The sequence below is a fragment of the Thunnus maccoyii genome, chromosome 4 (genome assembly GCF_910596095.1).
Source record: "Thunnus maccoyii chromosome 4, fThuMac1.1, whole genome shotgun sequence".
In the NCBI taxonomy this organism is placed as follows: domain Eukaryota; kingdom Metazoa; phylum Chordata; class Actinopteri; order Scombriformes; family Scombridae; genus Thunnus; species Thunnus maccoyii.
Window position 1 is genome coordinate 8,461,448 of NC_056536.1, and position 15,642 is coordinate 8,477,089.

The 15,642-nt window shown below is 42.0% G+C and overlaps 1 protein-coding gene across 2 annotated transcripts in view; it reads right to left on the bottom strand.

Moving 5' to 3' along the window:
• Positions 1 to 15,642, bottom strand: part of agrn (agrin) — a 255,636-nt gene that overhangs the window by 139,939 nt on the left and 100,055 nt on the right. For both annotated transcript variants that reach the window (XM_042408571.1, XM_042408572.1), the window contains one exon: positions 11,627 to 11,665. In XM_042408571.1, the coding sequence (XP_042264505.1) occupies positions 11,627 to 11,665 (39 nt within the window). The remainder of the gene's footprint in view (positions 1 to 11,626; positions 11,666 to 15,642) is intronic.

The following is a 15,642-nucleotide window of genomic DNA, read 5'->3' on the forward strand; positions in this document are numbered from 1 at the left end:
GAGTCTATGGGAGAAAGCAATTGGACCAACCTGTTTTAATTAAATTTCTCTATCTGCTTCTGACAAACACACACATGCTCTCTCTCTCACACACACACACACACACACTAAAGGTGTTAAGTCCTTCCCCCAGGCTGACATGCCCTCAGCGCCAGGGCAAAGTGGAAGGGATTTCTGGGAGCGGGAGGAGGACAAAAAAAGAAGGAGGAGGGGAAGGGAGAGAAAATGAAGGTGTATTTCAGTTCAGGTCAATTCGTGAACGCTGATAACTTAATATTCTCGGTATGCAGGATGGTGGAAGTGCTTATGTTTGAGTTGTGACCAACCTACCGTGCCCTCGCTCTCCAAGTCTAATTTCTTTCTTCCCCTTCTTAATTTTTTTCTAGTCCATAACTCTCTCATGACTTCTTTCTCGTCTTTATTTTCTTTTCTCGGTTCAATTTCTTTTTTCCTCCCTCGCTAATCATTTAATGACCCTTTGTGGTGGTCATGGACTCCAACTTACTGCTTTACAGGTCACTGTAACCTTATTTCTTCCTTCTCCTACAACATTTTCAGACCTGCAGTAAGTTAGTTTTTCCACAGCAGCAGTAGTGCCGCTTTGCGCTCCCATTCCCTCCCTCTTAAATACCACGCATGAGCTGCATCCACAACTAATGGACTGAATTAGACACACGCACACACACACATTCTTCACAGGAGCTCATACACATGCATGTGTTTTTAACATTTCCTGTAGGCAAAAAACACACCTGGTTGGTTGCAGCCGTGGTCGGGGATCTCAGTGTTGTTTTGTGTGTTTGTGTGTGGAAGTTGTGTGCGTAGCTTGGGATTGTGGTTAAGTTCGTGTCAGTGTCTGTGTTTGTGTGTTAGTATTAAAGGGAGAGGAGTACAGAAATAAGATAGGGAGCGAAAGGGATGAAGACGAGGAATGCGCACTGTAAAAAAACAACAACATCCAGTCCAACTGTGGAGTCTGTAAAACCATTTTCCCCTCATCACAACTATCACAACTGATTAAATACTGATTCAACCTATCAGCCGATATCTAAAAAGCAATCATCACAAGTACTATCACTTGCAATCATGTCCTTGAATCAAGCTGTGACGTCTTGATGAAGTGGAGGTGTCAATAAATTTGGGGAAAATGAGTGAAAAGATACTAAAATGAAGAGAAAACGTGTCAATCCGCTAATGAACCTCGACACTTTGATTTTTAAGACGCGAGTAAAAACTGACTTGTTACTGTAGGATGAGCTTCTTGCAGTGTATTGACAGGAGACAGCTGTGGGAGATGAGAGCTGTCTAACACCAGTGGGAAATGTCACAGTTAATACACATCACATGTGGAGGCACTCATACTGGATGCCTTGTTTCCTACAAGGTGTGTGTGTGTGTGTGTGTGCGTGTGTGTGTGAGAAAGAGAGAGAGTGAGACAGACAGATGTGAGATGCTTACTTGAGATGAAATTCCACATGTGTGCAACACAGATTGAGCGCATGTGTGTAGATACAACTGACTGAATGTGATTGCTCTGCAGTTATTTGATACGCAGCCCGTTCGACCGTATATCAGACGAGACACGTACACAAAACACTGAGAGCTGCACTTTTGCACGTGTGTATATGTGTTTGTGTGTGTTAAAAACATAGTTAACTGTATTATTACAGCACTGAAGATTCTCATAGGAACACTGCAATTCATATTTTAAAAATCTGCATAAACTCTTTTTTTTTTCCTTTAACAGGGTCCCCAGTGATTTAGTATTGCATAAAGTTGGGGGTCTCACAGGAGACAGTGGTCAGAATTGAAGCAGCAGAGGCTCTTAGACTATAGTATGGCTCAAACTCCAAAAACACTTGATCCTACATCTCCCATAATGCAACAAATACCCTCAGCTGTCAATACTCCCTACGACAACTGACATTTATTTGTAAAACATTTAAAAATAATCACCAAACTCTATTATTTTCATCCTTGTTAAAATGTTCTTCAACTCTGAATTTCTCAAGTATTTCAATGTGGGGGATTTGTGTTTATTCTGCAGCGTAACCTTTAACCCCCCACCCTAAGAAAATGTTCTTGTCCTCTACAGTAAGGCTGGTCCAGATATCAATTTACAATTAATGGAGCAGTTTCCTTGAATAAGAAGAGTACGCACACACACACACACACACATAGAGCCACACACAGAGTGTTTGCCTCGAGTGTCACTAACCCCTAATTATGGAGTTACAGAGTGTACTGGGGTGCATGAGACTCCACTGGAAAAACAAGCTTAACTGAACGAGTGCCGAGCAGATATACAGACACACACCAGCCATTCCTGTTGGCTTATGAAGGGGAAACCTTTGACATTTTTTTTTCACAGGACGCTTTTTATAGTTTAATCACATTGTGTGAACGTGGAAACTTACTCTTCACACAACATAAAAACCTGTTTGAATAACCAAATTACCGAACTACACACACACATTGAGGCTCACATGCTCAAAAAAAAAAATAAACACATCAGCTAAATTGTTCAAATTGTCCTCCTGCATTCTTCTGTCTATTTCTATTTCTCTCCTTCTCTCTCTCTCTCTCTCATTATGGAAATGAGCGAGCGGGCAGGCGGGCGAGGTTGTCGGAATACTAAACACACTCTCTGTTTGTTCTCCTCTCGTACACACACTCCCGAGGTGTATGGCTAAAAGACTGAGGGCGATGTAATGTGTAGTGATGAGTTAAATGCCCGGGAAGTGAATGAAACAATATACACAAAGCCAGCTTTGGGGGGGGGGGAATTAATTGCCCTCATTTTACCCCAAGTGCACAAAACATCATGTAAACTCTCCTTTTCAGACAGATAGACAGACAGTTGCAGAACAGCTAGAGAACGCTGGTTAGTTGGAAAATAAAAAGAAAATAAAAGAGGAGAGCTCTCTCCGTTCGTACACTGGCTGCCTCACTGATGGATGTTATTTTTAAATTGAATGACTGGTTATCTTCCCTGCTTTAAATGCTGACCACTTAAGCCCAAATTATATATTATATATTATCCACGTAGTCACAAGGGTCCGTGTGATGTAAATTTATTTTCAGTCAGCTCAAAATTTATGACTCTGTGGACTGTGCGTGTCCACAAGCACGCCAACTGCACATGTGTGGAACATGTACGCCCAGAGTAGTATGTAAAGAATCACATGCATCTCCCACCGTCTCTATATCAGAGCTATCGAGTGTCACACCAGCTTCAGTCACCCAGTTAAGAGTTGTGTAAGCACCTTCTGGTAAATTTTCACCGTTTACTAGACATGACTATTGAAATCTACTGCCTATTACACACAGCACAGACACCACATGAGATAAAGTAGAAAATTTTCTCTCTTGCAAGTTATCGCTGGATCATTCCACGGCTGCAAATTCATGATTATTTTCATTATTGATCAATCTGTGGATTACTCTCTCTTTTCTATCTTCTATTAATCGATCGGTTGTTCGGTTTATAAAATGTCAGAAAACGGTGAAAAATGTCTCCTAAAGCCTAAGAGGCAACTTAAAATGTCTTGTTTTGTCCTGACCAACAGTCCACAACCTAAAGATATTCAGTTTACTGTCATAGAGGAGTAAAGAAACCAGATAATATTAAATGAGAAGCTGGAACAAGAGAATTTTAGCGTTTGTTCTGTACGGACGTCACTCGAGTGAAACACAGAACCCAGGAAGAGCAACTGTTGCCTATGTGTAATGGCTAATGGGGATCCTAATAAACTAAACTAAACTAAACTGAATAATGATTTGACAAATGAGTGCGATATGTTGGTGCTGTTAGGGGAAGATTGTTGAGAGAGAGGGGAATAAAATGATGTAATATCTGGAATGTACGGAGAAAAAGTTGTACTCAATAAACAATAAGTTGCAAAAAGAAAAAAAAAAAGTCTCAAAACTGATTAATCAATTATCAAAATAGATGGTGATTAATTTTCTGTCGAGCAACTAATCAACTAATCATTGTAGCTCTGGATCATTCACAGTGGTTTGCTTCTACAATCTCTTATTAAACAGATGTTTCTTCTTTGTGCATTAAATATGAAATTTATTACATCGCTATTTTAAGAAGGTGGCGCAGGAAGCAGATTTAATACATCCAATATGTGTTTATTCAGACATTGACGTAGACTTAACCAATATATCATATCATTAAATGAGACTTACAGAAATGTTACACGGTCTTGAGTTGGCAGATGACTAAAAAATAAAAAAAAGACTCAAGGTCCAATTCAAACAGTCGACTGCTTTATAAAACTACACAAACATTTGCACAGAGAAGTGCATATCTGAAGAGTCTCGTCTGCTCCGTGTGTACGCTCCATGGAATAATCAAAAGTCAATGCTGCTCATAGGGGGGATCATTCCTTCTGATTCCTGCCTCGCACAACAGGGGGATGGGGGGATGATGCTTCAGAAGCTTAGCTGCTATGCTCTCACACAAGCAGGTCATTAACCATCGGAGGGCAAAACTAGAAATCCCAAAATCAGCAGAACTTACATATACTCTGCTAGTCGCCCCATGGACACGCATTAATGCTATTTTAGACTTTAGACAAGTGAGTAAACAACATAATGTGTCTTCAACCTCCAGTATGCCCCTGGCTGCCTCTGTGTCACACTGTAGTATACAAAATATCGTCTCCCTACGCTCCCCGAGCTGCAGCGTGTATATATAATCTGTATTCCTATGTGTTTCTTTACACTGTGGGAACAGAAACATTCAAATGATAGTGATTTAAAGTCTCATCCTCTTTGTTTCACTCTTTATCTCAATCTCTCCTGCCCGCTCTCTGCTATCATAAATCTTATTAAGGCTCAGTGAGAGGGCAGCGATCAGCATGCTACGCACACACATACACAAACCAAAGCACGACTCGATGAAATCCTCCTTTTCTACGTGGTGTGTGTGTGTGTGTGTGTATTGTGAAAAAGAAAGTAGCGAGGCGAAAATGGTGTCGCTGACATGCTGCTGGGCCATGTGTCAGTGTTTCGTAATTGCGTCCAGTGGAGCGAAACACATAATGTATATTCGACTCACAGATTCTGCTTGACGTCAGGACTTCCAGGTCTAGAAGTCAAATGAAAGGGGATGACGACAAAGCATGTTGGCAAAGCGCTACCCGGTGTGAGTGTGTGAGTGTGTGTGTGTGTGTGTGTGTGTTACAGGGTAGGTGAGATTTCCTACTCGTTGCAGATGGAGCAGCCGTACGAGCAGTGAATTATGAATAGACTGTTTACCAGGATGGGAAGTATTTGGCCCTACTGGGACTCCATAGACTGGTCCACAACTGGTTGCACATCTGGTTGCCAGGACAACCCCCAGTAAACGTATTATTATATGCATGAAGTGAAATATGAGCTGTACCAAAAAAAAACCACACACTGAAAATCTGTTGCTCTGCATGTGATTTGTGGTCGGCTTTTTTTTACATATATCTGGCAAATAGAGGAAGTTTAAAAAGCTGAACCGAAGTTGATATTAGGATCGCATTACTCCAGATCAGAGATCACACCTCTTTATGGATTCTATAAAACAGAGAGGCTTAATGCCAACAAATCAGACATGGCTATCAGGCATGCTGGCTGGCTGCTTCCAGATCACAGCCGCTGATAGCTCAGCATGCTGCCCATCCACATCAAAGATCTTGCTGATCCTTACAAGGTCCGAGGTCCTGGAATAACCTGCAACAACAACCGGCGGGAGTTTCTCCACAGCCCAGGGACATATCAAAGCAAACCTGCATTACTAACTGTGTCAACAATTACTCTGTGTCATAGGAAATCAAAAGCAAATAGTGCTGCTCTTTCCAGCCAGCCCACACAGCTCTCTCTCCTTTCTGGATAATATTTTTGTTTTTCCCCTCTTTGGGCGACTGTTTCTAACCTATCTTGGCAGATCAATACTGGGTAAGCTGAGGTGAGGCAAGGCCCGAGTGTTCCCACTCTCCCGCTGGCTTTGCCAAAGACAAATGGTGAGATTTGGAGGTTGACGGGGACTTTGCTAATACGCTTGACTTTCACATTTGTTTATGAAAAAAAACGACTTAAATGACCTCTTCGGACGTTCACGTAAGCATCTGCTGAGTCCACATAGATGAAATGAAACAGGCTACCCTGACCAAGGTGAGGATACAGAGTTCAGCTGTGCAATTTGAAAGCTCTGTGTACTTTCAGAGGGCAACAAACTTTCCCTTGATAAAGCCAAGGCTGTCCGCTCTCCCCTCTGCTTTTCCTCACCAGCCTCCACAACAGTGGCCTAACAAGCTGCTTTCTGTTAAAAGCCGGACATGACAACTCTTCTGTGAAATCCTAATCCTGGAGAGGCAACTTTACAGTGTACCTTTGATATCTTGATGTGAGACATTCTCAGCCAGTACCCCCACCCCGGCTAAAGGATGAGGTAGATATTTTGCCTCTGTTGTGTGAAATCTATGATGTGAAAAGATTTAATTAAGATAGGCCGAGGAGTCATAATTAATTCTGCCTCTCTCCCAGTCAGACTTACTGTCAAGAACACAGGGAAAGGCTCAGGCAGAATAAATTATAGGAGCGTTGTGTGTGTATGCACGAGTGTGTTCCCCCCCCCCACCCCCCCATCTGAGGGGGTAATGGGTGTGGAGTGCTTAGTTACTGTATTCTCCCAGAAGCCGACAAAGAGTTATGTCAATTCTTTAGGACGAGGTAGTGTTCTCAAAGCGTAAGTGAGCCCACTGGCACTTTTTTTTTTTTTTTTCAGGCATCCCACTGTCTTAGATCAAATCACATTTCAGTCCAGGAGTTTATTTTGTCTGTCAGTTAGGAGCATCCTCTGGGGAACACTGTCAGTGACAAATGTGAAATTGAAGGATTCAAGGCGAATGGACCGCTGCCAGGCAGGTTGTGTTGGAGACGGGTACAGTCACAGGAGACCCACAAACTGTCTGAGGCTGATTTTCCATTACGCTGCCTTTCTTTCGAGTCTCTAGCCTATTTTGAATCTTGTTTGGGCAGTGTTTAGTCACCTAGGGTTGAAATAGATTGAAATGAAGGAAGCCTCCAGGGAACCATCTTCATTTGATTCTCCGCTCAGCCTGAAGACCTTGAGACAGAATGCAAGAGGTCGACCTATTCTTTGTGCTTGTTCAGTTTCAGCTACATTTGGCATCAATAGACACAGAATTAATAATCCTTCCTCAATCTCTTTTAAAAAAAAATGTACTTACAGAGATCCTATCTAATATAACTACTGCCCTACTTCCTATGCCTTTAATAAGTGACAAATTTATTCTATGTTTCTTCGGATGCGGCAAACTGGGGGCCAAGAGCTTCCTTCATCAAGCATTTCTCAGAGTCAACCCCCTTTACAAAAAGTCCAATACTAATCCCTCAAACTGCAAATTCTCTGAGCTTTCTGGCTTTGGCCGAACGCAAATGCAACAACTGTCTTATTATCAGGAGACGACAGGCAATAATGAGTGTGGCCTGAGCCAAGCAACTGCTGCTTTGCGCTTTCCAAGAAAGAGCCTAATTAAAGGCTGCTTTGTGACTTTTCTCACTTTTTTTGACTAGTGATTATAGGCTATTCATTTGGGAGGACTCGTCAGCTATTTGCGGGTGGCGCAAACCATAAATATCATCTAAGAGCTTTGCTATGTTGTGCCAAACCTGCATTTTTCCCCAGCGAGACCCAAGATTCTCTCACTCTAATTTGCAGAACAATTTCCTTCACTTTTGCAAATCTCCTCACGCTAATAAGGACGCCTCATCAACGGTAGTTCAGAGACAAACTGGGATGTTTAAAAATGCAGACTCCTTGGTATGTTGTCTGCAGGGTACGATTTGTGAGAAAATCAGAGGGGGGATGTTTTTGCAAAGGTTTTTATTCATGAAAATAAATCAGAACCACAGTGGGCCTATATAGAGTATGGAGCCTATTAGGCTATTAGTTGCAGCTGTTACAGTAGCATTTATAAAATAATTATGAACTTTAATAAAACAATTATGAAATGTGAACTTGACCACTGCATTTGCAGATATTAAATATTTTAATCCGTTTTACTTTTTTATTTATTTTGTAATTCATCAAGTAGTGCGATATTTTCACTCTCGGTGATGTGATGTCAAGTTCATGCCTGGTCCTTTCCTCATCCGGACACATAGGAGATGTGATCACATATAACAAAACAAAAGGTTAAATGCTAATTTAACATGCTAGAATTAAATCCACCAACGGTACTTTCAGTACTGTGGATAGCGCCACAGTAGCGCCACTCGGCCAGACTTGCCAAAATTCTTTATGTAATTCTTGCAAGTCACTGTTTACTTCAGCTCTTTATGCAGTTTGCAGCAAACTTCAATATTGAATAGAAAATAATCACAGCATGTCATAAAAATAAATAGGCAACAGTACATGCCTACTTGTCAGACTAAGAAAGCAGTCTGCTTTGATGACGAGCTTCTGTCTTCTTTCTGTTCTTTCCTGTGGAGGGGTCATCCGCAGCATGTGGCCTCTCTTTTACCCACATCTCTGCAAATCTCCGAGCAGAGAAAGAGGCAACCCCTGGTCCATTTACTGAGTCATCTCTATTGTCACACGAGTGCGAGCGCTCACAGTGAGAGCCCATTTCTGATTTTATTGTTGTTTGCAACAGCCTATTAACAAAACTTATTTTTATTTTAGATATTTTATATGGTCTATGGGTGAAGAAACATGAATAACTATGAGCGAGATAAAAATTTTCTATACATTTTTTGGATAAAAATAACTCAGCAGAAGCAGGGATATAAAGACCAGAGGGGGGGAATCTCCATCATCCCACCCGGCAAATCGCACCCTGCTTGTCTAAGATTTTCTGTAATTAAGTACCAAGGAGTGGAGCGTCCTTGGCGTTGAGGACAAGTTCAGTAGAACAGGCCCTGTGCTCTATGGAGCAGATTTGACTAATGGCGGAGCTATATTAGCCCCCTGGTCTAGAGCATCTTCTAAATCACCCCTCCCACCAGAACCACTACTAAAACCTACAAAAAGTGGCCGACTGTCGTATTTGGGCCAACTCTAATTGTCTCACTAATCTCTCCAGCGTTAAATGACCCAGAGAAACTGTGTCCCACAGGACAGGCTTACTCCACTGATTGGAGACTTTGCTTTTTGTTTTGCTTGGCATATTAAAAAAAGCATAGGCTGCTGATGGAAAGCCCACAGAACTATTGGAAATGTAATTAAGGGCTAGAAGCAGCTTTTAAACGGTTGACTAGTGCAGAAACAAACTGTGCCCCTCAGACAGCAAAAACTTTAATACATGGGAAATGAGTGGCTCAATCGATAAGCAGGGTGTTATTTCTTTTGTAGAGGAAAATTCAATGGAAGACAGAAATGGGCTGCTTCACTGCCTGCATACTGTTTTTCATTCTCCCAGTGGAAAGCCAAATTTTATGGCAATATTTGCTTCAAAAACAGACAAATAGAGACCACTCCGTGCGATATAATCATTTGTCAAATACAATTTCATCTGTCACTAGAAAATGCATTTCCTGTTGAAAATGCATATGAATGCTGACAGCTGAGACAAATAGCAAAGCATTGCTGAAAATGCTACAGACTTTCCCCCCATTCCCATCTGTACAACTTTGCTTAATTTGGTTGCCATGGAATATTACATTTAGGAGATATGGCAGTTAATAAGTAGTATGGTGGTGTCTCACTAATGGCCACAAGGTGGGTCTTTTGATGCCATGCTTCAATATGCCATGTACATTCTCATAGAGAACCTTTGTACCAAGTTTCTTTGCAGAAATATCATGTTAAAATATTACAGCAGCACTCCCCGTAGGTAGAATTGTATCAAATGTTACACACTTGTGCAAGTGTGGCTGTATGTACAACATTCCCAAATGTGGTTGTAATCAAATTTAGCATTGAGGAGTTATGGCCCATTAAATGCATCAGGACTCACCTTCAAAAATTTAGAAACAATAAGTGACCAAAAACAAACTCATAAGTTTTGTTCGGGGTCATCTAAATATGGTATGTACCAAGTTATTAGCTAAAACGTAAAACACGTAATAACTGACCACATGGTGGCGCTATTGGTACCATGTTTAATATGTTAAGTGTTTCCACATGGGACACCTGTCCATGAAGTATGAATACTTTAGCACTTTTATTTTTTCACTTTTTTTTGAGATATCAACTTTCAAACATTCCTCCCATAGACTTTCCATTATAAATTGCTATATTTCAAAAAAAATCACTGCAATATGCTAGAAAGAAGAAAAGTAATAGCAAACAAAGTCCTTAAAGAGCTGAACATTTTGATATTTGAATGGTGTCTGTGGCTGAAAGTATTCAGAAGTAGTTAATGATCGAAAAAACGTACAGAAGAAAAAGAATAATAAATAAAGCTTTGAAGAATGCTTGTCAGTATTCACACTAATTAAAAAAAACAAATGGCTGCTGTAAACTATGCCGACTGCAATTCACTCTTCGGTGCTTTGTGATATGAGGCACAAAAGGGGAAAAACAGACATCTCATACAATCCTCAGGTGTTGAGGTGAGGGCAAGTTGAGAAATGCTCCAATCAACTACAATTATTTGTTGAAGCCCAATGCTGCAGCCATTTCACATTGACAGTGAACAGCCTATTGTCCTGACTCTGCCAGACAATCACATTCATCAAAAACCACCTCTAATTTGATACATTTTTTTAAGCTGACAGCTTTCACAAACCGCTTTTCCAAACAAGTTGGCCTATGGGGCGAGTGATTGAGCAATTATCAAGAACAGATTCAGCAAGCCCCCACTGTGGCCTTTTGTCCCCAGCATCAGCTGGGATCATTAGAAACATTTTCTCCTCATGTTTTCTCCCTCCAAACCTCTGGCTTTGTAGCCTACACACAAGCAGGATGATACAATACCTTCAGAACTAGTAGGTGTCCATCCCCAACTGTCTGTCAGAGCAGTACAAAAATACAACACCAAAGTCTATCAAATACTGTCTCACTGTGCTGCCTCTGATAAATATTCATGATAGCAGCTTGAAAACCAGCTGTTTTCCTCCAATTAAAGCTTGCCGAGATCCACCGTTTTAGAAATAAATTGTTGCTTTTCTAATTAACGGCTCGTGTTACTGGGCTAGAAAACAACTGAAACAATGCAGCACACAGTGCAAAGATTTATAAGTGTGGGACAGGACAAGAACGTAGATAACAAAGTGCCCCTGCCCAACAAACCCCCAGCACCCTATAGTAATGTAGGATACTCAGGGTGTTATCCTATTAAACCCTATCAGAAGGATGTGAATGCTGCTGTGGTAACAGGTATTGAACATCAGCCCAACTAGCCGTGCGGAGCAGATCAAATCAAGTCATCAAAAGATCCTTCTCACATCAAAGCCCTGAGCAGACCTGGCCATGTGCCTACCATACCAACTGTGTAGAAACAAAAAGCGAAGCAGTCAAATCTGGCACAACGCACAGACGGCTGCTCACTTCAAAGGCAGGGATCTGCTGTCCGAGGTCATTATTCCCAGGGACCCCCCCCTGCCCCCCACCCCAAAAAAAAAAAAACACCAGCGGTCAATGAAGGCAAGCAGTGCGAAACCACAGAGGACTTACCATCAGGAGCCTGGGCCAGTGTGAAGTGAGGAGGTTTGTCTGTAAGAGATAAAAAAGAGAGAGAGAAATAGGTTTTTAGTTTTGGGGAGATTCATAGACATCCCAGGGGTAAAGGCCAGGTAATTGAGTTGCTACAAAAAAAAAAAAAGAGGCACATTCTGTCTATAGGCTTTTCTGTCTAACACATTCTAATACAGTGACTTGGCCCCAAAGGAACCCAGCTGAGCTAATCGACAGGACTACATTTCAGTGATAGAAGTGTCATAATTGTTTTGTCATTCATCATTTCTATGGTCCTCTCATCCCAAACCACACCGCATGACTTTCGATATTATGAGAGCACATGAGAATGGAGAACACAGGGGGAAAGGTATCAGCTCATGTTTTGGGTTGAAAAGTTTGAGATAAGATTTGAAATTTCACAACAGCGATGACATCATTGAAAACTTACCCGGTCCCCATGCACGAGCCCACCCCCAGCAACCATATGTAGAATAAATCACAATTTTTTCTCTCAATATATCAAATGACATCATGCTACTCTTTTGGTCAACACCCAGCAGACGATGACGTAAGGCTTGTTGAGTTGTGGGAACCATAAAACACGACCTGTAGTATCAAATGACTGACTGTGGAGTAACACTCAGGGGACGAATGTCATGAAACCAGAGCCTTTTGCAGTTTTGACACCAGGATTCTAGAAAATGGAGATAAACTTGACCAGGTAATGTAAAAGGATCAGTAACAGTTTATGCAGTGGAAGTGCATGAAGTCAACAAAATATGGGAAAATAGTGATATTGTCCGATAAATGGTCTGAAACCCAAAACCCAAAATCACCGAATTCTCACACTTATGCTAAAGACTGACATGATGTTAAGAAAAGTTGTAATGTAAGACAAAGTTTTGCAAAAGCATGAGTTTGTGTTAATTATATCTATTTCTTACACACCAAAACCACCAAAAAATACCCTTCGCTAATCACAAATATTGATCTACATGGATGATTCTTATCATTTCCCTGGAAACTTGGTGTTCCTCAAACACGATCATGATACACCGGCCACAGTGTACCGGGGCACCGGAGTTCAGAGTACAACCAAACTCAAACCACCATCTGCACTCTCGCAGTCAACTCGGCTGTCTGACTCACTAAGCAGAGCCCTGGTGAGTTGTCAGAGCTGCCTGCGCCGAACAAACACACCAACACACACATATTCAGAAAGGAAGTGTAGCCAGCCAGTCATCTCTCCGATGTCTCTGCACGGTGAGGGATAATGAGGAAGATAAAACACATCACATCAATTACCCTGCTAACACATTTTCCCGGGGCCCCGTCAACCACTGCGCTGAAGCCTTTCTCAGGACTTCTACGATACCCGTCGGCGTCCCGAGACACAGCTGAGTTTTAAATTTAGGCTCACTTAAAATTGCTTGTCAACAGCCGGGGCTTCGGGGGGAGAAAGAGAGACGGAGAGACTGTGTGTGTGTGTGTGTGAGAGAGAGAGAGAAAAAATGAGGAGAGGGGAGATGAGCGGCGAGGCTGGTGCTAGAGGTGAATAATGAAGTGTCTGCTCAAGCTGTTTCCCAGTCAGACATGACGGTAACTGATTTCCATCTGGGGGGGATTTTGAGAAAACATATAAAACGAAGGGAACAGAAATAGGCATGAGGAAGATACAGAAGAAGTTCTGCTAAAAAGTGTAAAGGAGCACACACAGAAACAGACATCCACACAGGCTGCACTTCCTGTCTCGCACGTCTGAACACACACACACACACACACAAACAAACATCCGCGGCGGATACAGACGTATTGTTGCACCAGGTGAAATAAGAAAGAGCCCGACGGAGAAGGTGACGTACAAAGTGAGCCGAGACGCCGGGGCGAAGCTAAACGATTTCTTCCCATTTCCATAACGAAAGGACAAGATAAGGTCTTTCCATAAACATATCAGCGTTTCCCATCTCCCTTTGCACAAGGGAAAGCCTGCGTGAGTTCCTGTGCCTGTGTGAATGTCACAACACGGCCATCATTCACCCTATATCTTCAGCAAATCAATATGTGTCTGACTGTGACATTTAGCCATGTGCAGGAAGACGTGTGTGTGTATGTATCTGTGTATGTGTCACCTTCCTCTTTGGTGTGGGTGATGTATAGTCATACAGAATGATAAAGTGTGTGTGTCTGTGTGTGGGCTCCAGCAGAAGGGTTTTTGGGAGGGGGTTACAAACTGTTTTTCTGTGTGTGTGTGTGCACAAATTGCAAATCTGAAGTTGCATGACTCCTCTAACACCACTCCTCCCACCACGTACACACACACACACACATATACACACACACACACACGTCACCACTACCAGCACTAACACAATCCCATCCAGCTGTCCTTGTGGCCACATGGTGAGGGCTCTTGGCAGCATAATAGAGCCCCTTTCACTTCATCAATTTCTCCGGTGCACATTTCTTTTCACTCGGTCATCTGAGAGGTGAAGATTGGCCCGCTTTAACTGAGTTTGTATTAAATCTAATAGAATCTGTCTGGCTGAAATTGATTCGATAACATGACCAGGTTGCAAATGAACCGTCGTCGCCCAGTCACCTACAACCAGCAATTAGAATGAGAGGGAAAGACTGACAAAGATGAATGAAAGACAGAAAGCTAGCAGAGAGGTAGACGCTGTTTCAGAAATAGGTGAGAAATAGATGAATCTTATGCAGTAGCATCCTCTGGGCTGCGGGGACTTTGCCTGCTACATGGCTGAAAAGTCAACAGTGTGATAACAGAGGGTTGACATTGAACAATGACCATGAAAGAAAAATATTAACAGAGCCTCTCTAGTCAAAGTGCTGCTCAAATACCACTTTAATGCAAATCTGGCAGCTGTTAATTGTGCTTATTTAACTTATTTCCTTTCCTAACTTATTAGAATCTGCAAGTGATTGTGTGACACAAGTCTTGCATAAATAATAGCCCACTTTGGAGCGTTGAATAAGAATTTCACCTTTAACACAGTCTATACCGGCAAAGCACTCAGAAATAGACTTGTGTGAGATAGAGTGAGGAGAATGAACAAGTTAGTGTTAACACAGCCGGGCAAATGGTAGAGGGGAAGCCCTGGAGGTGTGTGTGTGTGTGTGTGAGGCAGCACTTAAGTTGTGCTCATTCTGCAGTCATTCTGAAAGCAGCCTTTTTTTTAAGGCTGAACCTGTCAGGGCATCAGATCTCAATACTGTGAAAAAAATATACTATTAAAGGTGAAATATCGAAAGTTGGCATCCAATGTTTAGTCAGAGCCTTGTTTTTGTTATGTAGGCAAAGTTCTTGTGTTAAGACTGAGAAGGCAGGTTTATATTCCTCAAACTATGGTATCGAAACATTTTTTTGTACAGCAACTCAAGTAGACAAAGGTAGAAACTGAAGACAAACAGACGCAAATTACTCCAGAATCTATTACACCCAAAATTGCCACCAGTAACTAAGAAACACCAACGTTCGCCTCCGTCTCTTAATGAGCCGCTGTACTTTGAATAGCCTATACAGTAAGACAGTGATTGCTCACTGGGAGCAGAGGACAGGAAGGGTTGGGGGCTTTCCAGGCCAAAAGACATTTTTTCATCCGCCAGAGGCATTTAATCGCTGTTTAATACTTCATCCTGCAGTTCAAAGTAAATGCCAAGGCTTTGGAGAGGAGATATGAAGCAGTTTGGAAAGCCTGAAGACACAGAATCAAAGAAGGGGGGGATGTGACTTTAACTGTCCTGGTTTCCCGCAGATAAGGCTGTCATGAGATGTCAGGTGAGCTCTTTAAGGGGAGGGGGGCTGCTTGTTTCAACAAGGACATTTAATGCAAAAAACTATATAGTATGTGCATCCTTTCTATGCAGCTAAGTTCTGTCTCAAAGGCTGCGCCAGTGATTTGAATTGGATTTTCTTGCAAGCATTCTGACCCATGCATTAAATATGAAAACTATATATATGAAAGTGCATAGGGATTAGGTGAGATTACAGTGCA